The sequence below is a fragment of the Neovison vison genome, chromosome 11 (assembly GCF_020171115.1).
Source record: "Neovison vison isolate M4711 chromosome 11, ASM_NN_V1, whole genome shotgun sequence".
Taxonomy (NCBI): domain Eukaryota; kingdom Metazoa; phylum Chordata; class Mammalia; order Carnivora; family Mustelidae; genus Neogale; species Neogale vison.
The window spans coordinates 121,042,001-121,068,818 of NC_058101.1; the positions used below are offsets into that span (position 1 = coordinate 121,042,001).

At 36.8% G+C, this 26,818-nt stretch overlaps 1 protein-coding gene across 8 annotated transcripts in view; it reads left to right on the forward strand.

Moving 5' to 3' along the window:
- Positions 1-26,818, forward strand: part of MAPK10 (mitogen-activated protein kinase 10) — a 346,291-nt gene that overhangs the window by 201,369 nt on the left and 118,104 nt on the right. For all 8 annotated transcript variants that reach the window (XM_044224602.1, XM_044224597.1, XM_044224596.1 and 5 more), the window contains one exon: positions 5,936-6,105. In XM_044224602.1, the coding sequence (XP_044080537.1) occupies positions 5,936-6,105 (170 nt within the window). The remainder of the gene's footprint in view (positions 1-5,935; positions 6,106-26,818) is intronic.

A 26,818-nucleotide genomic window follows, 5' to 3' on the forward strand; every position in this document is an offset into this window, starting at 1 on the left:
TGTATTTCCCTGATGCCAAGTGATATGGAGCACTTTTTCATGTGTCTGTTGGCCATCTGGATGTCTTCTTTGCAGAAATGTCTGTTCATGTCCTCTGCCCATTTCTTGAGTTCTTTGGGTGTTGAGTTTGCTAAGTTCTTTATAGATTTTGGACATTAGTCCTTTATCTGATATGTCGTTTGCAAATATCTTCTCCCATTCTGTCAGTTGTCTTTTGATTTTGTTCACTGTTTCCTTTGCTGTGCAAAAGCTTTTGATCTTGATGAAATCCCAATAGTTCATTTTTGCCCTTGTTTCTCTTGCCTTTGGCGATGTTCCTAGGAAGATGTTGCTGTGGCTGAGGTCGAAGAGGTTGCTGCCTGTGTTCTCCTCAAGGATTTTGATGGATTCCTTTCTCACATTGAGGTCCTTCATCCATTTTGAGTCTATTTTTGTGTGTGGTGTAAGGAAATGTTCCAATTTCATTTTTCTGCATGTGGCTGTCCAATGTTCCCAACACCATTTATTGAAGAGGCTGTCTTTTTTCCATTTCACATTCTTTCCTGCTTTGTTAAATATTAGTTGACCATAGAGTTGAGGGTCTATTTCTGGGTTCTCTATTCTTTTCCATTGATCTATGTGTCTGTTTTTGTGCCAATACCATGCTGTCTTGATGGTGACAGCTTTGTAATAGAGCTTGAAGTCCGGAATTGTGATGCCACCAACTTTGGCTTTCTTTTTCAATAACCCTTTGGCTATTCGAGGTCTTTTCGGGTTCCATATAAATTTTAGAATTATTTGTTCCATTTCTTTGAAAAAGATGGATGGTACTTTGATAGGAATTGCATTAAATGTGTAGATTGCTTTAGGTAGCATAGATATTTTCACAATATTTATTCTTCCAATCCAGGAGCATGGAACATTTTTCCATTTCTTTGTGTCTTCCTCAGTTTCTTTCATGAGTACTTTATAGTTTTCTGAGTATAGATTCTTAGCCTCTTTGGTTAGGTTTATTCCTAGGTATCTTATGGTTTGGGGTGCAATTGTAAATGGGATTGACTCCTTAATTTCTCTTTCTTCTGTCTTGTTGTTGGTGTAGAGAAATGCAACTGATTTCTGTGCATTGATTTTATATCCTGATACTTTACTGAATTCCTGTACAAGTTCTAGCAGTTTTGGAGTGGAGTCTTTTGGGTTTTCCACATATAGTATCATATCATCTGCGAAGAGTGATAATTTGACTTCTTCTTTGCCAGTTTGGAAGCCTTTAATTTCCTTTTGTTGTCTGATTGCTGAGGCTAGGACTTCTAGTACTATGTTGAATAGCAGTGGTGATAATGGACATCCCTGCCGTGTTCCTGACCTTAGCGGAAAAGCTTTCAGTTTTTCTCCATTGAGAATGATATTTGCGGTGGGTTTTTCATAGATGGCTTTGATGATATTGAGGTATGTGCCCTCTATCCCTACACTTTGAAGAGTTTTGATCAAGAAGGGATGCTGTACAATGTCAAATGCTATTTCAGCATCTATTGAGAGTATCATATGGTTCTTGTTCTTTCTTTTATTGATGTGTTGTATCACATTGACTGATTTGCGGATGTTGAACCAAACTTGCAGCCCTGGAATAAATCCCACTTGGTCGTGGTGAATAATCCTTTTAAGTAATGTTGAATCCTATTGGCTAGTATTTTGGTGAGAATTTTTGCATCTGTGTTCATCAAGGATAATGGTCTATAGCTCTCTTTTTTGATGGGATCCTTGTCTGGTTTTGGGATCAAGGTGATGCTGGCCTCATAAGATGAGTTTGGAAGTTTTCCTTCCATTTCTATTTTTTGGAACAGTTTCAGGAGAATAGGAATTAGTTCTTCTTTAAATGTTTGGTAGAATTCCCCCGGGAAGCCATCTGGCCCTGGTTTTTTGTTTGTTTGGGGATTTTTAATGACTGCTTCAATCTCCTTACTGGTTTGGGTCTGTTCAGGCTTTCTATTTCTTCCTGGTTCAGTTGTGGTAGTTTATATGTTTCTAGGAATGCATCCATTTCTTCCAGATTGTCAAATTTGTTGGCGTAGAGTTGCTCATAGTATGTTCTTATAATAGTTTGTATTTCTTTGGTGTTAGTTGTGATCTCTCCTCTTTCATTCATGATTTTATTTATTTGGGTCCTTTCTCTTTTCTTTTTGATAAGTCTGGCCAGGGGTTTATCAATTTTATTAATTCTTTCAAAGAACCAGCTCCTAGTTTGGTTGATTTGTTCTATTGTTTTTTTGGTTTCTATTTCATTGATTTCTGCTCTGATCTTTATGATTTCTCGTCTCCTACTGGGCTTAGGGTTTCTTTCTTGTTCTTTCTCCAGCTCCTTTAGGTGTAGTGTTAGGTTGTGTACCTGAGACCTTTCTTGTTTCTTGAGAAAGGCTTGTACCGCTATATATTTTCCTCTCAGGACTGCTTTTGTTGTGTCCCACAGATTTTGAACCGTTGTATTTTCATTATTATTTGTTTCCATGATTTTTTTCAATTCTTCTTTAATTTCCTGGTTGACCCATTCATTCTTTAGAAGGATGCTGTTTAGTCTCTATGTATTTGGGTTCTTTCCAAACTTCCTCTTGTGGTTGAGTTCTAGCTTCAGAGCATTGTGGTCTGAAAATATGCAGGGAATGATCCCAATCTTTTGATACCCGTTGAGTCCTGATTTAGGACCAAGGATGTGATCTATCCTGGAGAATGTTCCATGTGCACTAGAGAAGATTGTGTATTCTGTTGCTTTGGGATGAAATGTTCTAAATATATCTGTGATGTCCATCTGGTCCAGTGTGTCACTTAAGGCCTTTATTTCCTTGTTGATCTTTTGCTTGGATGATCTGTCCATTTCAGTGAGGGGAGTGTTAAAGTCCCCTACTATTATTGTATTATTGTTGATGTGTTTCTTAGATTTTGTTATTAATTGGTTTATATAGTTGGCTGCTCCCACGTTGGGGGCATAGATATTTAAAATTGTTAGATCTTCTTGTTGGACAGACCCTTTGAGTATGATATAGTGTTCTTCCTCATCTCTTATTATAGTCTTTGGCTTAAAATCTAATAGATATGATATAAGGATTGCCACTCCTGCTTTCTTCTGATGTCCATTAGCATGGTACATTCTTTCCACCCCCTCACTTTAAATCTGGAGGTGTCTTTGGGCTTAAAATGAATTTCTTGGAGGCAACATATAGATGGGTTTTGTTTTTTTATCCATTCTGATACCCTGTGTCTTTTGATTGGGGCATTTAGCCCATTAACATTCAGGGTAACTATTGAGAGATATGAATTTAGTGCCATCGTATTGCCTATAAGGTGGCTGTTACTGTATATTGTCTCTGTTCCTTTCTGATCTACCACTTGTAGGCTCTCTCTTTGCTTAGAGGACCCCTTTCAGTATTTCCTGCAGAGCTGGTTTGGTGTGTGCAACTTCTTTCAGTTTTTGTTTGTCCTGGAAGCTTTTAATCTCTCCTTCAATTTTCAATGATAGCCTAGCTGGATATAGTATTCTTGGCTGCATGTTTTTCTTGTTTAGTGCTCTAAAAATATCATGCCAGCTCTTTCTGGCCTGCCAGGTCTCTATGGATAAGTCTGCTGCCAATCTAATATTTTTACCATTGTATGTTACAGACTTCTTTTCCCGGGCTGCTTTCAGGATTTTCTCTTTGTCACTAAGACTTGTAAATTTTACTATTCGGTGACGGGGTGTGGGCCCATTCTTATTGATTTTGATGGGCGTTCTCTGAACCTCCTGAATTTTGATGTTCGTTCCCTTTGCCATATTGGGGAAATTCTCCCCAATAATTCTCTCCAGTATACCTTCTGCTCCCCTCTCTCTTTCTTCTTCTTCTGGAATCCCAATTATTCTAATGTTTCGTCTTATGGTGTCACTTTTCTCTCGAATTCTCCCCTCGTGGTCCAGTAGCTGTTTGTCCTCTTTTGCTCAGCTTCTTTATTCTCTGTCATTTGGTCTTCTATATCACTAATTCTTTCTTCTGCCTCATTTATTCTAGCAGTGTGAGCCTCCATTTTTGATTGCACCTCATTAATAGCTTTTTTGATTTCAACTTGGTTAGATTTTAGTTCTTTTATTTCTCCAGATAGGGCTTTTATATCTCCCGAGAGGGTTTCTCTAATATCTTCCATGCCTTTTTCAAGCCCAGCTAGAGCCTTGAGAATTCTCATTCTGAACTCTAGATCTGACATATTACCAATGTCCATATTGATTAGGTCCCTAGCCTTCGGTACTGCGTCTTGTCTTTTTTCGTGGTAATTTTTCCGCCTTGTCATTTTGTTCAGATAAGAGTATATGAAGGAGCCAGTAAAATACTAAAAGGGTGGCAACAACCCCAGGAAAATATGCTTTAACCAAATCAGAAGAGATCCCAAATCGTGAGGGGGGAGAAAGGGGATAAAAAGAGGTTCAAAAAGAAAGAAAGAAAGAAAAGAAAAGAAAAGAAAAAGAAAAGAAAAGAATTAAAAAAAAGAAAACGAATAAAGAAAAATATAAAAAAGAAAAAATATATATATTAGATAAACTACTTAAAAAACATTAAAAAAGAAAAGGGTAAAAGTTTAAAAAAATTTTAGCAGAAGAAGAGAAAAAAATGAAAAAGAAAAAAATTAAATTAACTGCAAGACTAAAAAAATCACAGGGAGAAAGCCATGAGTTCCGTCCTTTGCTTTCTCCTCCTCTGGAATTCTGCTGCTCTCCTTGGTATTGAAACTGCACTCCTTGGTAGGTAAACTTGGTCTTGGCTGGATTTCTTGTTGATCTTCTGGGGGAGGGGCCTGGTGTAGTGATTCTCAAGTGTCTTTGCCCCAGGCGGAATTGCACCACCCTTACCAGGGGCCGGGCTGAGTAATCTGCTCGGGTTTGCTTTAAGAAGCTTTTGTTCCCTGAGTGCTTTCCGTAGAGTTCCGGAGGACGGGAATACAAATGGTGGCCTCCTGGTCTCCGGCCCGGAGGAGCCGAGAGCCCGGGGCCCCACTCCTCAGTGCGCCCTCAGAGAACAGCGCCCAGTTACTCCCGTCTGCCTAACCTCCGGCCGAGCTCCGAGCTCACCGAGCCTGCGGCCGGTTCAAGGTAACCCGAGCTGCGAGCTTACTGTTGGCTCTGTCTCTGTAGCCGGCTTTCCCGTTCCAATACCCGCAAGCTCTGCGACACTCAGACACCCCCGATCCTTCTGTGACCCTGCGGGACCTGAGGCCACGCTGACCCCGCGTGGGCTTCGCCCCGGTTTAGCCTCTGGAGCGATGTCCCTCAGCGGAACAGACTTTTAAAAGTCCTGATTTTGTGCTCTGTTGCTCCGCCACTTGCCGGGAGCCGGCCCCTCCCCCCAGGGTCTATCTTCCCGTCGCTTTGGATTCACTTCTCCGCCAGTCCTACCTTTCAGAAAGTGGTTGTTTTTCTGTTTCTAGAATTGCTGTTCTTCTCTTTGATCTGCCGATGGATTTGCATGTGTTTGCCATCTTTAGATAAGCTATCTAGCTGATCTCCTGCTAGCTGAAGTAGTCTCAGCCTGCTACTTCTCCGCCATCTTGACTCCTCTTCTCCTATGATTTTATAATGGATGATTAGGAATCACCTCTGAAGTTTGTAGCCTAGTCAATGGACCTAGTATATTTAGTACATGTTTGCTTCATAAATAATTAAATGGTTTTAATGAAGCATTTCAGAAAACATTATATAGATCTAATGTAAGATTATTTTATTATTAATAGTTTTAATATTGAAAACAAATTTTTCTATGTATTTTTCTGATTTCATATACTCCAGATTATCTTACATAGATGAATACATATTTTTTATATGAAATACAGGTTTATGTCATGATGCTAGAAGGCTTGAATTAGTATATTAAAAGAACATGCTTTTCTATATCTTGTTATCATTCTGATTGTTCATTTTCTCATGTTTTTGTTGTTCTTTTCACAGGGATTCGATAAACAAGTGGATGTGTCATATATTGCCAAACATTACAACATGAGCAAAAGCAAAGTTGATAACCAGTTCTACAGTGTGGAAGTGGGAGACTCAACCTTCACAGTTCTCAAGCGCTACCAGAATTTGAAGCCTATTGGCTCTGGGGCTCAGGGAATAGTTTGGTGAGTGGAATATATATACCTATTTATCTATTTATTTATTTATTGAAGTATAATTAACATACAGTGTTTTATTAGTTTCAGGTGTACAACGTTTCAACACTTCTATACATTACTCTGCTCATCATGATAAATGCTGTCACCATCTGTCACCAGATATTATTACAATCTTATTCACCATATTTTCTATGTTGTACTTTTCATCTCTGTGACTTCTTTATTTTATAACTGGAAGTTTGTGCTTTTAATCCCCTTTATCTGTTTCATCCATCTCCCTGCCAACCTCCCCTCTGACAACCACCAGTTTGTTTTCTCTATTTAATAATCTGGTTTTTGGTTGCTGTTTGTCTCTTTGTTTTGCTTTTTAGATTCCACATGTGAGTAGGATGGTCTTTATCTTTCTCTGTCTGACTTATTTCACTTAACTTGTCTTTTTAAAGGCACTAATGCGGGCGCCTGGGTGGCTCAGTGGGTTAAGCCGCTGCCTTCGGCCCAGGTCATGATCTCAGGGTCCTGGGATCGAGGCCCGCATCGGGCTCTCTGCTCAGCAGGGAGCCTGCTTCCTCCTCTCTCTCTGCCTGCTTGTGATCTCTCTCTGTCAAATAAATAAATAAAATCTTTAAAAAAAAAAAATAAATAAAGGCACTAATGCTGTGCTTGTCAACTGGCCACAAATACACACACACACATAAATAAATAAATAACATGATTTGAGAATTACAACATGATTTGTAATTCATTACCCATTTACTAAAAGTAGGTACAACTTTGCTCGTCACTAGTCTTTCTACTCACCAAAAATGTCCATCACACAACAACCATGGAGAAACAAAGAAAGCCAGAGGTTTTCTACCTGTTGCTAATACATTTAGAAAATTTTATTTGGATGTTTATGAAGGTAAGAAATGAGTGGCTATGTGTTAAGATAACAAGCAAATAAAATTTGCTGCACTCTAAGAAAGTATAAATGATGTATCAAGTGTTCCTGTCACATTTAGAGTTCAATATTTAAAATTCAGTTACCTATTAGAAAAGGTGGTATTTAAAAATGTCTGTTGTACATTTCCAAAATGGAAAGATTCTGGGCTCCCTTAGTAACCATTCTCTTGTGACATTTTTGAGTGGCAATCTAAAATGATGACAGTTCAAAGCTTGATTACTTGTTATAAAATTCTTACAAAAGTGATGATACCAAATTGATAAGCATTTATTTTATGCAGTTTTAACTTGCAGTGTAGCCATCAAATGTATTTAGTATGAACTTATTAACATAATAATTTTCAACTTGATAGCTCATACTTGTAAGTAAAAATTTAACACATATACCATAAATATGTATATTTGTTTTTGAGAAGATATTTACTTAGATCAATACACTTATTTGTTATATAAATTACTGTTACATTAGTGACGTCCATTTGGAAACACGAACACTTTTAAAGGATGAGCTAAAGATGAAATAAACATTATTTCAAAGCCTATTTTGGGGCACTTGGGTGGTTCACTGGGTTAAAGCCTCTGCCTTTGGCTCAGGTCGTGATCCCAGGGTCCTGGGATCGAGCCCCGCATCGGGCTCTCTGTACGGCAGGGAGCCTGCTTCCTCCTCTCTCTCTGCCTGCCTCTCTGCCTACTTGTGATCTCTGTCTGTCAAATAAATAAACAGATAATCTTTAAAAAAAAAAAAAACAACACATTTTATGTATAACTTTTTTTCACTCATTTGATACAATGTAATTTTGGTGATAGCAATGTGGTAGTGGAAGTGTTCATTATTTTTTAACCTTTCATTTTATATTTCATAAACAATTTTAAAATCTGGTTCACTTCCTTTTTTATTTTTTAAGACTTTTTTCTTTTAAAGAAAAATGGTTCACAGTAAAATTGAGAGAAAGGTACAGCGATTTTCCATATTCCTCTATATTCCTCCTACCTCTACACATGCATAACCTCTCCCATCATCAACATTCCCCCACAAAAGTGGTACATTTACTACAGTTGATACATTGATACATCATAATTACTAAAGCCCATAGTAAACATTAGGGTTTATTCCAGGTGTTGTAATTTCTATGGATTTAAACAAATGTAAAATGATATGTATTCATTATTATGGTATCATACAGAGTATTTCCACTGCCTTAAAAATTCTTTATACTCCACATGTTCATCCCTCCTTTTACTCCAAACTCCTGGCAACCATTGATCTTTTTACTGTTTCCATAGATTTTAAAGATTATTTATTTATTTGTTTGAGCGAGAGAGACCAAATGCAGTGGGGAGGAGCAGAAGGAGAGGGAGAGGCAGACTCCCTGCTTACCAGGGAGCGTGAAGCGGGGCTCCATTGCAGGACACTGAGATCATGACCTGAGCCAAAGGCAGACGCTTAACCAAGTGAGCCACCCTGGCACCTCTTTATTATTTGCATAAATTTGCCTTTTCCAGGATGTCATATAGTTGGAATCGAACAGAATATAGAGTTTTTAGATTGGCTTCTTTCACTTAGTAGTATGTACATCAGGTTCTTTCATGTCTTTTCATAGATTGATAACTCATTTCTTTTTGTCACTGAATATTTCATTGTCTAGGTATGCCACAGTTTATCTCTTCACGCACTTTAAGACATCTTGGTTTGTTCCAGGTTTTAGTAATTATAAATAAAGCTGCTTTAAATATCCATATACAGGTTTTTGTGTGGACATAAATTTTAAAGTTGCACTTCATTTTGATAACAGGTTTTAAGTTCACTCTTAGTGCTTAGTGAAAATGGCAGCAGTGCATGGTTGGTGCATTTCTAAATAATTTACTAGCATTTAAACCTGATTTATCAAATATACCAAGGCTTTTATTGAAATTTATGTCAATCAGTAGGTGTTTTTGCTATTAAAAACTGGAATAGTTTAATATTTTTAACCATGGATCAAAACTTTTATTTCAAAGATATTTAGGTAAAGAAATTCTTATTCTTAGTTTTTATTTATTTATTAGTTATGGTGAGGGTATGAGGTGAACCTCTTTGTGACACAAAATAATTTCTTGACATGGAAGGCAGAGTAATGGTCCCGCCAAAGACGCCCAGACTCTAATCCCCCAGAATCCTTAACTATGTTATTTTACGTGGCAAGAGGGACACTGTGGATGTGATTAAGGTTAAGGGCATTAATATGGGGAGTTCATCCTGAGCTTTCAGGAGATAACAATCTAATTAGATGAGTTCTTAAAAAGTGGAAAGGAAAGGCAGAAGAGGGGGTCAGAGAGATGCAATGGGAAAGGAGAGATGAAATTTAAAACATGAGAAAGACTTGCTTTATTGTTGCTGGCTTTAAGACAGAGGATGAAAGTCATGATTCAAAGAAGGGGGTGGCTTCCAGAAGCTGGGAATGGCTATCAACTGCCGACCAGCAAGAATACACAGACTGCATTAGAGACATGCATGTGGTTACAGGGAATTGGAATCTCCCAACAAACCCAAACGAACATGGAAACAGATTCTCCTCTAGCACCTCCAGAAAGGAATCAGTCTGCTAACATCCTGACTTTAGCCTGGTGAGGCCCACATAAGGACTTTGGACCTGCAGAACTGTCAGATAATAAATTTGTGTTGTTTAAGCAGTTAGGTTTGTGGAGGTTTGTTGTGCAGCAGTACTAATACAGACAGTATAATATTCTACTATTAAGTTAAATGCTGTAAATCTCCTAGAGCAGGCACACTGAACTATAATGTTTTCAGAGGAAGGAATTTATGGTGCCACTGTCAATCTCCCTCAAACTATGGAATTTCTTTTTTCCTTTCAAAAATTTTTTACCCTAGGTAATATGAGACCAACTGCTAGAGGGGGATAATATGTATTTGGGAGGGACCAGTGTTAATTTGTTTATTAAATATTAATAATTTTAATTTACTTTCTACATTACAATATATGGTTATATTTTCTGCATTCCACTAGATGTCTTATGTACTACCTGGGGAGTGGGAAACCCATTTAGGAAATCACTGCATTTATGAACAACTTTCAAAATGTAATAGAATATAAGACAAAAAAATTTTTTTGAAGGAGAAGAGACAGAAAACGGAGAAAGCAGAGGGATTTCTGGTTATCTTTCTTCAAAGGAAAATTGTAGAACATAGGAAAGTTTTGTTACATTTCTCAGTTCACACTCATTGGGATTGTTTTATTTTCCTTTTAACAAAACTGTCACAGAAAATGAGGACACTAATGAAAGTAAGCTAATAGATTTTTAATGATTGAAATGATTGAAAAATAGACCCAACGCAACATTTTTCTCAAGAAGTTAGCAGACTGTCCCAGAAACATCTGAAAATCTACTAAAAATTTTGTGGAATGTTTTTGGGACATTTTCGTCTTCTATTTCTCCTTGTATAGGGCAGAAATCACCTTAGGTCTTAGGTATACTAACTGAAATAGATTTTAATAAATAAAATGTCCTTGAGTAAAATTTTTAATCCAGTTTTACAACAAGTTTATCAGCAGGTTTGTCAGTAAGGACACCTGAATTCCAAAATGTTAGCCTTGGAGTTTCCTGGGATTATTATTAGTCTTTTGGTTTATAGCTGAGGGAAATAGAGCTAGCAAAGACCAAGATAAAAGGATAAAAATAGGATAGCATATTCCTCTTCCTTATCTTCCAGCTCGCTACTCTACTTTGTGCATAGACACCACAATTCCAGCACATTCCTTTCCCAACATGAATATAGTTGTCTCTCTTTCTCAACATAGTTTGAGATAACTTTGTTTATTTATCATGACTTAGGTTAATAGTATACTATTTCTCTTGAAGATCTATTCTTTTATTATTTTTTCCTCTCTATCTGCAGCCTTTAATTTAATTTCCTTTTTATTGCCTTTTGTCATTGGTGAGTTTATCCACCTCTCCTACATCAAACGCACATCCATTTTTAGACATGTTTCTAAAATCTACAGACCATTCCCCTGTTCATGAACACTCAAATTCGTGTATTTTGAATGTCCCATATAATCCTGATTATAGTGATTGGGAGAATTTGGGAATTAGGAGTATCTGGGAACCTTGGGCATGGGAAGCAGACAATCTGAAATAGATAATTCATTTATTTTGGCTTATTTTCTTTAGAAGAGGAATAAAACATGGAGGAACCAATTCCAAAAGAAATATTTATCATCAATTATTGTTTTTTATGTGCCACTACAAAATTTTGTGTGTTTGTATAATAAGGATTTTGCTTTTCAAGTGCAAATGTTGACATATTGGTACTTACATTTGAAGTGGAATCTCATTTCTACTGTTTCAGTTACCTTAAATTTATTATTGAGTTCTTATACTTTCTTTCCTCTCTTTGGATTGCTTCACTGCTTACTTACTATCAGGAGAACAAACAGGCAATACTAAAATATCTTCAAAAGGAAATAATCACTACTATGCTATTTTTTCATTCACCATGGATAATGAACCAAAAATGTCATTATTGAAAATCATTAAATAAAATATGATGGGAAATATTTTGGAATAAATGAAAATTTTCTCCCTATTTCCTTTTTTTTAAAAAAGATTTTATTTATTTATTTATTTGACAGAGAGAGAGATCATAAGTAGGTAGAGAGACAGGCAGAGAGAAAGGGGGAAGCAGGTTCCCCACTGAGCAAAGAGCCCATGTGGGGCTCTATCCCAGGACCCAGAGATCATGACCTGAGCTGAAGGCAGAGGCTTAACCCACTGAGCCACCCAAGTGCCCCTTCCTACTTCTAAGAGAAAAAAAAAAAACAAAAATTAAGATTATCTATTGTAACAGAAAGAGACAATGATTGAGCAGGGTCCAAGATGGCAGTGTAGGAAGGTTGTGAACTCACTTCCTCCCATGAACTTCCAAGTCTACACCTACATAAGGATCATTTCCCTCTGGAAAAGATCTGAAAACTAGATGAACTTTTCTCTGCAATAAAGGATAAAATGACCACATCAAGAATGGAAGATGAGGGGCGCCTGGGTGGTTCAGTGGTTTAAAGCCTCTGTCTTTGGCTCAGGTCATGATTCCTGGGTCCTGGGATTGAGCCCCCATCGTGCTCTCTGCTCAGCAGGGAACCTGCTTCCTCCTCTCTCTCTGCCTGCTTCTCTGCCTACTTGTAATCTCTGTCTGTCAAATAAATAAAATCTTAAATAATAAAAAAAAAGAATGGTAGATGAGACAGAGAAAAAATCTTGCAAAAAACCCACCCACAGTGCAGTAACACAATAGGGAGGGATCTCATCTGATAAGCATATCTCCCAGAGGAGCAAAGGGTTGGTGTCCCACATCAGGCATCCTGGCCTGGGGGTTGTGCACCAGAAAAATGAAACCCCAGAATGTCTGGTTTGGAAAACCAATAAGGCTGATGTCTGGGGATCCCAAATGCCATAGGAAACTGAAATTCCCCTCTTGGAAGTCTCATGTGTAGTCATGCTCTCCCTAAGGTCCAGTGAATAAATAGCAATTTGAAAAATACTTAGAATATTGGTGAGGGAGATTCATTTGCTGACCTGAGGTCATTGAGTTGAGGGGTGGGGGGCACCTGAGATTCTCCTTGCAGACAGAGGCACTGACAGATGCCATTCTTATATTCTCCACACAAATTGCTTCTATAAGCAGGTAAGCTTGGACATGGAATCATGGCTGCGACAAGTTGGGGTAAGAACTTACAGCACTTGCTGAAGCTAGAGAGCAGAAGCAATTGCAACTCCCCCCTGTTCCATGACTGTGGAAGACAAGAACAAGCAGTCATGGCATCTTTCCACACTCTGCCTAAAGACAGTGCATGCACTGACAGAGTTCTCTCTTGCTGTATCACTGAAGCCTGCAAGCATGCATAAACAAGACATTATCTTTCTGTCTTCCTGAAGCAGGCAGGCATACTCTGCCTACTAAATTCTTCAGCTGCCTTGCTAGAGCCAGGGGCATGTGCAATCTACACAGGGGTCTTGGTCACCTGACCCTGATGACCAAGAGGACTGGCATTCCAGAGCTCCACGGGACTGTAACAACCAGAAAGAAGCTCTTGGCAGGCCACTGCCCACAGGGAAGTATGCAGACAGCAGACTGAAACACAGCTCCTGTCTTTCTATGAAAAAGGCCTATTTATTTAGCCTGTAGCTTCAGCCTGAAGGACATGCTTCTGGGTTTTTTTTACACATTTAGAGGTCTAGGAGCAAAACCAGGGAGACACCATGCTTGTACACTCCCTTGACTTTACTGTAGCTCAGTGTGACTTCCCAGAAAGGAATTTATATACTCTTTTGGAGCTCCCATTGCAATTATCACCTAGGGGACACCTCCAGATCTCCTGGTCTGGAGGCTAGCAGGGATTACAATTGCAGACTCATAGGACTGTATATATTTATATATTCTAAAGCTGTTGTCTGAGGGTTTGGCTTCCAATCAGTCTGAAATCAGGTGCTAAATGAGATTCTTCCCCTTGGATCAGACTCCAACATGGGGTTATATCAAGAATAAATCAGGAATTTTAGACAACCACAAACACAAAAGTTCAAGGAATAACCAAAAGGTAGGGCAAGGTTGAATGAGAAGGATTTTGCCAAATACACAGAAACACAGTCAAACACAATGAAGAAACAAATATATTCTAAATGAAAGAACAAGACAAAAATTCAGAAAAAGATCTAACGATAGATAAGATATACCTGATAAAGAACTTAAAGTAATGGTCATAAAGATGTTCACTGAACTTGGGAGAAGAATGGATGAGCATAGTGAGAACTTTAACAAAGAGACAGAAGACAAGAAAGTACCAAACAGATGTCACAGAGCTGAAGAATACGACTGAGCTGAAAAATATGCGGGGGATTCAATAGCAGACTGGATGAAATAGAAGAATGGATCGGCAACTTGGAAGAGAAAGCATTAGACTCATCCAGGCAGAGGGGCCCCAAAATAGTAATAATAATAAATGAAAATAATTTAAGGGACCTCTGAGATAATATCAAACAGAATAATATTCAGAAAGGTCCAGAAGAAGAAAGAGAGAAAGAGACAGAAAGTTTATTAAAAAAAAAAAAAAAAAAAATGGCTGAAAACTTCCTTTACCTGAGAAGGGAAATGGACATCCAGGACCAGTAAGCCCAGAGAACTTCATATAAAACGAACTCAAATAGCTCCACACCAAGTAATATAATAATTAAATTGCCAACAGCTAAAGAGATTATCTTAAAAGCATAAAGAAAAAAACAAACTGTTACAAGGGAAACTCCATAAAGCAATCAGCAGATTCTCAACAGAAACTTTTCAGGCCAGAAGAGAGTGGTACAATATATCCAAAGTGCTGAAAGAAAGACAAAAAACAAAAAACAAAAAAAGTTTCAACCAAACATATGCTACCTGGCAAGATTATTTATTCAGATTTGAAGGAGAGATAAAGAGTTTTTGAGAAAAGCAAAAACTAAAGGAGTTTACTACTACCAAACTGATCTTACAAGAAATATTGAAGGGACCTCTTTTAAGCTGAAAAAAAAAAAAGGCAAAAAATAAGAAGAAAACATATGAAAGTGAAAATCTCACCAGAAAAGGTAAGAATATAGGAAAGGCAATTGGTTGATCACTTTTAAAGTTACTTCAGAAGGTTAAAAGACAAAAGTAGTAAAATTAACTAAAACTACAATAATTAATTAAGAGACATATACAATAAAAAAATGTAAAATGTGACATCAAAAACATAAATTGGCAGGGGAGTAAAAGTATTGGAATGTGTTCAAATTTAAGTTGCTATCAACTTAAAAAAAGACTGTTATATAAAGACTGTTATATGTAAGCCTCCTGGAAATCAAAAAGCAAAAACATAACGTAAATACAAAAAAGAAAATGAGAAAGGAATCTAAACATAACACTAAAGAAATTCATCAAGCCACGGGGAAAAGAGAAAAAGAAGAAAGAAAGAGAAGAACTGCAAAAATGGCCAGAAAACAATGAACAAAATGGCAATAAGTATATACCTATCAGGAATTATTTCAAATGTAGATGGACTGAATTCTGCAATCAAAAGAGAAAGAGTGGCTTAATGGTTCTTTAAAAAGGACATATTTGAATGCACCTGGGTGGCTCAGTCATTTAAGAGTCTGCCTTAAGCTCAGGTCATAATCCCAGGGTCCTGGGATCAAGCCCCACCTTGAGCTCTCTGCTCAGTGGGGAGCATGCTTCTCCCCACCTACCTGCTTGTGCTCTTTCTCTCTGTGTCAAATAAATAAATAAAATCATTTTTTAAAAAGATACAATTTATATGCTGTCAATAAAAGTCTCACTTCAGATGTAAGGGTACACAAACTGAAAATGAAGGGATAGAAAATGATGTTTCATGCAAATGGAAACAAAAAGAAAGCTGGAGTAGCTATACTCTTCTCGACAAAATAGACTTTAAAATAGACCATAATAAAAGATGAAGAAGGACATTATATAATGATAAAGGGGTCAGTCCAATAAAATAAAACAGGTATAAATATATATGCACCCAATATTGGAGCACTAAATATGTAAAACATACCAATGGACCTAAAGGGAGAAACTGACAGCAATACAATAATAATGGGGGATTTTAACACTCAACTTTTCTCAGTAGATGGATCAACCAATAAGGAAAATCAATAAGGAAGAATCAGCCTTAAATGACATATTAAACCAAATAGACTTGACCTATTTATAAAACATCTCACCCCAAAGCAGCAGGATACATATTCTTCTCAAGTCCATGTGGCTCATTCTTGAGAATAGATGACATATTAGGTGATAAAACAAGTTTCAAAAAGTTCAAGAAAATTAAAATAATATCAAGCATATTTTCTGACCACAGTAATATGAAACTAATTGTCAATTACAAGAAGACAACCGGAAAAACAGCAAATATGAAGAGATAAAACAATATGTTACTGAACAACTGTGGAGTCATAGAAGAAGTTAAAAAATAAATAAAAAATACCTAGAGATAAAAGAAAACAAATAAGATATACCAAAATCTAGATGATGCGGCAAAAACAGTTGCAAGAGGAAAGTTCACAGTATCCACCTAAAGACATGAGAGAAATCTCAAATGAACCCTCACACATAAAAATCTGGGACAGGACAGCTTCATTGGTTAATACTACCAAATAGTTAAAGATGTAATACCTATCCTTTCAAACTCTTCCAAAAAATTGAAGAGGTTGGAAATCTTTCAAATTCATTTTACATGGACAGTATGACCCTGATACCCAAACCGGAGTAGAACATCACAAAAAAAGAGTTATAGGCCAACATCCTTGATGAACATAGATGGAAAAATCCCAACAAAATATTAACAAACTCAATTCAAACAGAGATAGACAAATGCTTCATGACTTCACTTGTATGTGGAAACAAAACCTGGACTCACTGATGCAGAGAACAGATTGGTGTTCACCAGAAGAAAGAAGGTTTGGGGGATGGGCAAAATGGGTGAGGGGGATTAAGAAGTACAGACTTCCAGTTATAAAATAAGTAAGTCATGGGAATGTAATATACAACATGGTGAATATAATCAATAACACCGTATTAACTTTGTAATGTGACAGATGGTAACTGGACTTATTGTGATGACCATTTTGCAATGTACATAAATGTCAAATCAATATGTTGTACACTTGAAACTAACATAATATTGTATGTCAACAATACCTGAATAAATTTAAAAAAAGAAGAAACAATGATTCTGCTTCTCCATGTGAACAAAGAAGTCCTCTGTACCTTCCTAGATGTAATATTATAATCTAGAAGATGCTTTTTTAACAACAGTGGTCCAATGCTAGATGAGCAAATATTTCAGAACATTTTTCTAATCATCAGAAGAGGATTTCATTAGGGTTGTTTCTACTACTCGTGCCAGAACAAAAAAAGAACATAGGAACAAATCAGCAGAGAGTTTACTGTCTTCTATTACTTCCATCCTGCTGTTGCTTGTCAAGCCAAGAAACATTTCTGTTTTCTCTATTTCTTTCTCCAAAGATGATTCAAACTGACAATGAAAGTGGTGGCAAAAGTCAACAACCAAGATTTTAAGCAAAGAAGACTTGCCAAGGTTGGTCGGCTCTTTAACTAAAAAGAGCTGATTGTACAGTTTAAATGACAAGAATTGAAACCATATTCTTTCTGTTCTTGGACTTGTTCTCTTTGTCATCTTCTTATAATCAGCTTGTAAGCAGTACCAATCCAATTTTGCAAGGTGATCTTTTATAGGATATTTGTATCAAAGATGAAAGCTTAATACTGACTAAAGCAGAGACTGTGTGGCTTATAAAAACTCTGTGCCTAGAAAATTAAATATTTAGAAATAAAATGATACATTTTATGTTAACTAAACTTTTATGAATTCCAATTAGAGCTAGAGATAGAATTTAATTAGAGTTGAAATAATTGTATTGATAAGATGCACTGGAAATACCCAGTGTATTAATTTATCTTAAATTGGATATATCCATATATTTATGTACATAATATATAACCAATATATAATTTATAATACATATTATATGTATATATATATATAAAGCATACTTATTAATCCAATGGATTCATTTATCTTAATCGAATATATGCCAGAAACAGAGAAACACACATGAATTTCGTACATATATATATGTGTGTATATGTATATATATATACATATATGTATATATATATACATATATATATATATACTTCTGTTTTTCCACAAAAATCCAAAAAATCCTTTCTGGTGAATGTCCTTCAATTAGTGATCTACAGCAACAAAATCCCATGTAGGTAAACAATCTAAGATATAAGTCGCCAGGCATGTTCAACAGAACCTTGGGTGTTAACGTATTCCTGTTTTCTTACCCTCCTTTGATAAGTAGACATTGGTGAATACAGATTCACCAATGTGATAGACATTCCTGGCAATGTCCTTTCATCTTAGTCAAGTTGTTAGATTGACTAAAGGGAGGTCTAAAATTCCTGTACTAGGGAATGTACAGGGAATGAAAACAGTCCATAAGTGGGGCAACTAGGTGGCTCAAATGGTTAAGTGTCTGTGTTCAGCTCAGATTATGACTTCCGGGCCCTGGATCGAGCCCCATATTGGGCTCCATGCTCAGCAGGGTGTCTGCATCTCCCTCTCCCCACACTTCCCCTCCCCGACTCATGCTCTCTCTCTTAAATGAATAAATAAAATCTTAAAAAAACCCAAACCATTCCATAAGGAACACTGTGGTGTAGGAAAGGACGTTGTTACAGCATTTTATCTAGTAAGCCCTTCCTTAGCCCAGCGTTTCTACTGCAGGTCATCTTGTGTAGATACACATGCTTTAAATCTTGTTTATTCCCGAATATGATTTGAAGATGAAAAACATAGATGTGACTTGGTATCTACCCAACATATAAGGGACTTGGGGAGTAAGGGATCCCATGTACATCAGAGTAGAATATTGATAATATGACAAATCAAAACCACTCCCAAAGGAGTGTGTTGTGGACTGCAGAGTTCCCCATGCCTTAGTAGGACTGCAGAAGGACAGGGCTTTTCTTTGTTGTTTGTTTTATTTTTGTTTTTTTAAATTGTGGACCACAATTTGAATCTTTGACTTTCTACTTCTACATAGTACTAGTAGGTAGAATCACTGTGGGTAAGTCAGAGAACTCATCAAAAACTAAACTGGATACAATGAAGCAGCAGAGTCAAGCACAAAACAAAACAAAAAATCTTTGAATTTTTCAGAAGCGCAAAAAAATTTCTGGTAATAATGCCAAGTCAAGTCATATTAGTAAAGCAATTACTGTCCATGGAAAGTTCTTCAAATAATAATAGCCTCTAAGTACTGGAAAATTGACTTATTGTAGGCCCTCTGTTTTTAATGTACTCATTTTTATTAAAGAAAAAGACACTCTTGAGTCACTGACACTTTTAACAGCTTTTCTAGTCTTGGTGATGAATTGGAGCTATTCCTTCTATACACTGATTTAATCATCTTTGAACTAATAGCACAGTTTTTCCTTTTTTTTTTTTAAATGGCTTGTGAAGTTTAGGGAATATTTATAAATAGTACCAGAAAAAAAGAGATAGAAACTTAGTAATACTAGGGCACATGATGCAAAGATATTCTATATCTGTTTATTGCTGATTATGATTAGGAAGGAAATTAATTACATAAATTATTTGAATTCTATAAACACATTTAAATATTATCAGTTCAACTATAGATACTTTAAGATATCTTATATTGTCATGTTTTGTCTTTATAGTTATAAATATACTTACACTTCAAGATAATTGGATTTACCATTGTATTTTGTCAATGATTGTATTTAAATTTATCTCTAGGACCTTGGTTTATGTGTCTGTAAAATGGGGATAATATTTATCTTACAGGACTCAAAAAGATAAAATTAGATATAAGAAATTGTCTTAAATCTGATATTATCATGACCTTAATTTTTTAAATTTATTTTTTTAAGATTTTATTTATTTATTTGAGAGAGAGTGAGAGAGAGAGGGGCAGAGAGAGTGCGAGCAGCATGAGCAGAGGGAAGGGTGGAAGGAGAGGAGGAAGCAAACTCCCCACTGAGCAGGGAGCCCCACTCAGGGCTGAATCCCAGGACTCTGAGATCATGACCTGAGCAGAAGGCAGACACTTAACAGACTGAGCCACCCAGGCACCCCTTGCTGTGACTTTTAATAGATTCAAGGATGGTAGACTTAATGTTACTTTTTTTAACTAGTGGAAGATTGCAAAAGGTCAATTTACATAATCCAGGAAGATGGCTGATGGTACCAGCTACATTATTATCAAAATGTGCATATTATATTCACATTATAGTGAGAACATGGGATTTAAAACATTACTTTACTAGTACTCCATAAGTGAGTCTAGCAAAGAAACATCTGAACATTTTTGTTCCTATCTTGCATTCTGAGCTCCAGTTAACCAAGATTATTTACAATATCTTTACAAGTTTTGAATATTAGTTTTTAAATTTGTAACATGACTGCAGAGACCCAGCTAGCCATCTTTAAGCAGACTTCGGATAGAAGACTTTTGTGATTATGAGGTTGAAGGTATGAAGAAAAATGGGTAAAATCATCCAGAGGATTTCCTGAAGTATCAGACTTCCTGTGTAACACAAAAGACATGGGATCAGTGGGTCCTGAATGATGATTTTATTTGGTTTCTGGACACATCACTCACAGTCCTATTGCACATTTCTTAGAGATCCTAAAAAACCATTTTGCTAAATGATGTGGCTTTAGTCACACATTTCCAATTAGCCCCTGACCAGTGGAGATGACTGCTTTGATCCACATCTGGAATAGCATCACATTTTGTATCCCTGTTTTTTTCCTTAATTTTACAATTTAGAGCCTTAATTGCAACCTTTTCAATATAAGGAGCACTGAGCTTCAAATATTGCCTTTATATTGGTAAGAGGCATGAAGCTGCAGTGGTCTGTGCAATAGGACAGAAATGGTATTTTTTCCCCCCAATTTTGCCTTTGGGTCCTTTTGCATTGCACGATCCCCAAATACATACTTCCTGTATTTCTTAATTGATGGTTAATATTTACGAATTTTTTTTCCTTCATAGAGAAAATGTGGTATTTTCAGTAAAATATGAGTAGAAGTTCAATTGCAGAATGCTTACAGAAAAAAAATTATGTAAAATCCATATTTCTGCATATTAGCCATTAAGTATGTATGTGTTCATATTTGTAAATATATAATGGCCCATGTAATAATCAAAACTGAAGAGTTTGGTAGTTTAAAATCTTAAAAATTATATTTGGTTTTTAGAATATAGTATGGACATTTATTCTGAATCTGTCATTTTTCAGTAAATTTGTAATTAATTTATATACCTGTAGTAAAAAAACTGATAGCAAGAGTTTGTAGCCCAGAAGCATTTTTCCTGGTAGAGGGGCAAAACAGTCATTTAAATTTCCATAGACAATTATTTACTTACAGATGATTCAGTCTTCTCTGTAAATCATGTGTTGATACAAACAATCAGGAAAAGTAATTAGCAAACACATTTATTTATTTATTTTTCAGTTCTACTTTAATCTCAAAGATTAAATGACTAAGTAAGACTGATTCTTAATTCTCTTAAGGACCTATTCTTCTAGGGCTTCAGTAGATTATTTTCATTGCAAAAATAAAATTGATTTATGGCCCATGTTCTATTCATGCATCTCTAGATGCGTAAATCCTGGTTAATTGTTAGGATTAAAGTGCATCCATGGTTATATTTAAAAAAAAAAAATAATTTAAATATAAATACCTAAAGGCTTATTCCTGCACTATCCAGTGCATCTTAAAGAGCCAATGTTCCTTACAGAAAGGAAGCCAAGTCTTCAGTTAAATTATGCTAAAATAGCAGATGGCAATTGCTTTTCCTCAGATTCCAGAAATCATTCTCTTTTACTGCTCTATTCTATCTGTAGGAAAGACAGCTAAAAACAAACAAACATAAAACCAAAAGAAGAGCAGGTAGATGTTATAAATAGTATAACTAAAAATACTAAGGTTTCGAGGAACTTTTTATAAAGCTCAGAAGGAAGGTAATTGGCCCCTTTCTCTACAGTCATGCTTCTGGCCCATTTCAGCATCACATTCTGTTTATAGAGTCTGAGTTGTCTTACTAATCATGGATTTGAATGCGGGAGCTGAGGACAAAGGAAGACATCTTTTGGTTTGGAAATTTGAGTGACAGCCCTATCATTTCCTTGTTCCACTCTCTACTCTGGGTTAGTTAAATTTGATTAAAATATTTGACTTGTCAAGTGAGTTTCATTTTACATGTCCAAAGTTATGAATCGAGACTTGAACAGTTGTAGTTTAAGCTTCTCTCTATGATGGGAGAATCTAAATCACTATCAGAGAGGGAATTTAGCCACTTCATTTGGACATGGGTTTTTTAAATTTAAAGACACATACTTTAAAGTTCTCTTAGCTATGATCTTCCTCATCTTTATTCACCTTTATTTTTTATCATTAAAATATTTCCAGGATGCCTGGGTGGCTCAGTCAGTTAAGTATTTGCCTTTAGCTCAGGTCATGATCCCAGGGTCCTGGGACTGAGCCCTGCATCTGGCTCCCTGCTCAGCAGGAAGTCTGCTTCTACTGCCTGTGCATGCTGTCTTTCTCTGACAAATAAAAAATAAAATCTAAAATAAAATATTTTCCACAAAAGATTTTAATATGTCCATTCATAAAAATCAAGATTTTACTCCTAAACCAGGGAGATAAAATGCCAATAACATTTAAAATTTGTTTTCCTTTGGGTTCACCTAGGATTGGAAAATATGGTTGGGGAATAAGTGCTCTCTAAACAAGGACATGTGGATGAAGGAGCATGTGGGGGCCGCCCTCCAGCCTGGGAGACCCCTTTACCCAGAGGAGCGGCCTTTTCTTAGTCTCACACCAACCATGGGTCTAGTGGCTGATCCAGAATAAATGAATTTTAGATTTCCAGGTGGCCAATGAGAGAAACTCAAATAAGCTAGCAAAAATATAAGTTAGAGAATAACTAATATTGCAAAAATGTAGCAAACCTAGAATATCAAATAATTGACTGGCACAGAGGTTTAAGGTGCCTAAGAAAATGGAAAAAATCAGGGAGCAGAGGAAAACTGTAAGCCAAATTGTCACCTTAACATAGTCCCTTCTTCTACCTCCTTTTTCTCCCTGCATCTCCTTAAGGGCAGGAATCTTTCAGGGCCTCCCTGTTCTCTGAGCCTGACATTGTAACACAAATGTAAAAGATTACATTTTTTCTCTTTAGTTTGGAACGGGGAAAATGATTTTCAGAGACAGTCTCAGATGCTCTCTGTGTTCTTCCCTCTTTGTCCTCTGAAGCTCCCTGTTTTCTAAACCTCCATTCAGATCAGTCCAACTGGCTGTTTTCTGTGCTGCTGGAAGGCAGAGCTCAGCTTGTGAAATCGCATAATCATGCTGATTTCCTCCATTATAAGTTTATGAGCTTCATCCTCAGCTGGGCCCTGGTTGCTGCTTAGCAATCCTTTTACTTAGGTGTCTCATCAGCTCCCTATCTCATTTCCCATGGTGGCTGTGATAGTCCTTTTACAACCATCATCGCCAGCTCCCAATTCCACTTCCCCCGCCCCATTTTTTGCAGAAGGCTTTACCTCCTACTTCCTGGAGAAAACAGATGTCCTTAGGCCTGTGAGCTCCCAATTTCCTCTTCCTCCTCCTAGCTCTGTCATCTGTGGTCTTCTCTGCTTCTCCACGAGGAGCTCCCGGAGGAGGCTGGGTGCCACCTGTGTTCTCAATTCCATCCTCTCCCCCTGGGACCTGTGAGTTGCTCTTTATCTTGTATTACCTGCCTCCTGTCTTCCAGTATCTTCTCCCCTGCTTACCAAAGTCCTTCCAATGAATTCTCATGTTAAAAAAAAAGTTATTTAAAAAAAAAACAAAAATAAATAAACAAGAAAAAAAAATGTAAAAAAAAAAAAAGTTATTTAGGATGTTCCTGCCCCTCAAATTAGCTCTCCGAGTCTCCGGCATCATCAAAATTCTGAATACAGTAGTCTGAATTTAGTGTCTCTACATACTATTGCCATTTTCACTTCATGGACCGTGCCCCAGTTCTATCACCGTAATTCCTTGAGTGGAGTAGGATGCTATGGAGAAGGCTATCGTGACCCCCTAAATCATTAATCCACTGATTAATTCCTTTTTCAGCTCCTATTTTCTACTTCTCTGTAAGTTTGGAAATGTTCAATATCATCAAATTCTTCTTGAATGTCTGTCTGCCCTTGATTTTCAAGCTGGAAATTTTCAAAATCTGCCCTTTGGAATTGGATTAACTGCTCAGTGCATAAAACACAGCATAACATGGTGGTTAAGAATGTAGACTCTGAAACTATACGACTCTATCCTTGGCTAGGATCCTGGCTCAATCTTATCAGTGTGTGATCTCAGTTATTTCACCTGAAGATAAGTCTGGTAGAAATATGTACTTACAAGGTTGTTAAAACACTCTAAATGGGTTAATATTATGCTTGGCTTGAGTAAATAGTCAATACATGTTAGTTTTCATTAGTGTTACCTAACCTGAGTCATGGCCAGTTTCTAAGAGATTGGTTACATGGAGAAAAATTTTTTATAGTTTAATGTGCAGAAAGACAATGAAATAATCTAATCCAAATCTCCTGAAGGCAAAGCTGGAATCAAGAGCCAGAGCAAAACGAGCTAAAGAGGAAGGTACTACTTCCAAACCCTATTTAGAGGGAGATTTGAAGTGAGAAATGGAAGCAGATTTCAAGAACCAGGAGAGAGCTGGATCAAAGTGGAAGAAGTTTGGGAAAAATGAAATGAATCTAAGACATTGTTTACAGAATAAAGTTGTTCACGGAATAAAGTTCAGAATTTTTGATTTGTTCTTAAAGATTTTACCTATTTATTTGACAGAGAAAGACACAGTGAGAGAGGGAACAGGAGCAGGGGGTAGTGGGAGAGGGAGAGGAAGGCTCCTTGCTGAGCAGGGAGCCCAATGCAGGGCTCGATCCCAGGACCCTGGGATCAGGACCCAAGCTGAAGGTAGAGGCTTAATGACTGAGCTACCCAGGCCCCCCTGAAATTCAAATATTTTAGAATGGCTTACTGGTCAATGTTCCTAAAAGTGCTGGCCGCTTTTTTGCTTCTGGTATATATGTGAAGATATTTTCCCCTACCTGAGATGGTCTTGACCTGTTTGTCATTCTACATGGGAAATTGCTGCTTATTTCAGTTTTCAGCTGTAAGTTTACCAAGTTTGTGAAACCTTAACTCGCTTCTCCTACTGCTTAGCAAATGTAATTACTCTCTTTATCTGCATTGACATAACATACTATATTTACATCTCTTTTGGCACTATTCATATTTTTATTGCTATTTAAGTCTACATCTGTTGTTGGATCATGAATCTCCTTGAGACAAAAATCCTGGCTAATTCATCCTTTCAGTCTCAAAACTTCAAAAGTGTCTAGCACATAATGGAAACACCTTAAATGGTGGATGTTGCATATTCAATTCATCAGTACTCTAATGTGTATATCTATGTCTGTCTGTCCATCTGTCTATCAGTCTGTCTACTGTTATTAAATAGTATGTCCTTCTAATTTCAATATTAAACCAGATATAATCAGAATACTTCCAATAGAGACTATTATCAACTCTATGAAATACAAATGCAACTATTAATGCAATAATTAGAATAATTTTTTCCTTAATAATTATGCCTTGAGCTAATCTAAAGAATGAGCTAGCAATACCACAATTGATTTTTCAAATCATTTACTAAATGCTATACCAATTTGTATTTGATCTGATAATATTGAATAAGACAAATGGCAAGTTCTAAAAGAATCATTAAAAGTACAATTCAAGGACTTGATGAAAAGTCACTAAAAATATTCTTCCATTTTTTCATGTCTGAATTTGAAAGAGATAACATAGTCACTCTAAATTAATATTTAAGGCAATCATACAGAAAGTATTTAGGGTTATAAGGTTGGAAAATCAGACATGAATGCCACTAATACAGCTAACGCCAATATTGGGGATATGTTTATCAGTACTGTTCATGTGAGAAACATTACTGGAATAAGGGGAGAATGACTAGGCTTAATAAAGTGAAGAAGATATAAAATATGGTAGTTGTTTAGATTCATTGCTTATAAACCTGAAATACAGAAAAATGAAGGAAAACAAAAAAAATGTGATCTCATCCCTGTGGTCACTCATTAATTCATTTTCATTCAATGAATATTTATTGAGTGACTGATTCACAGTAGGCATTGTGCTATGTCATAAGGATATAAAACCGAATAGACAGGGTCAATGATCCTGCCACCTATCCAGTCAAGAGGCAGATATATAAACATATTAACGCCATTGCTTTTCTTGGGCTAACTCCTTCACACCCTTCAATTCCTATACATTAGAATAATTCTGGTGGCTATAATAAATTGACCAAAAAATCCAATAGGGGATCCAGTAGAAGTTTATTTCTTTTTCTTCAGGTTGGGGAGAGGTAAATGACTGGGTGATGGGAAGGTGTCTACACCATTCAGTGATGTGAGGAGCCAGGCTGATGAAGACTGCCACCTGTGGCATCCAAGGTCTCCAAACAGCAGATGACTATAAAATCATGGAGGGACCTTTATTGGGTGGGCCCGGAAGTGGTGTGTTTCCTGTCTGCTCATATTCCACCGGCTAGAACTCCGTTATATGGCCACTTCTAGTTGTATAGGAGGCTGGAAATGTCATCTAGCTGTGTGGCCAAGAAGAGGAGAAGGACTAGGGTTTGGAGTCTTTGTCCTATGTAAATGTTCATCATTCCCCCAAATCCAAGGTCAGTGCCTGTCTGATATGTTCCCACATCACCCTGTACTTTCTTTGTCAAATCATCATCACACTAGCTTTACATTGTTTTATTTCCTACTAGATACATACTCCTTACAAGCAGAGACTGTGAGGCTTGCCCCCAATTTTATTTCTACAGGTTAACACAGCTCCTGGCACAGAGTAGGCACTTAATATTTATTGCTGTAAACTCTTCATCTCTTGTTCACTCCCAGCTCACACTGGCTTCCACTTCTGTGCACACCACTGTGGGATGGCCCTCGTTGTTACCAGTAACCAAATGCCAGAGCTATCAAGGACTCATTTGTCTCCGTCTTATTTGATTTGTCACTTGCTACTTCACTTTGATACTC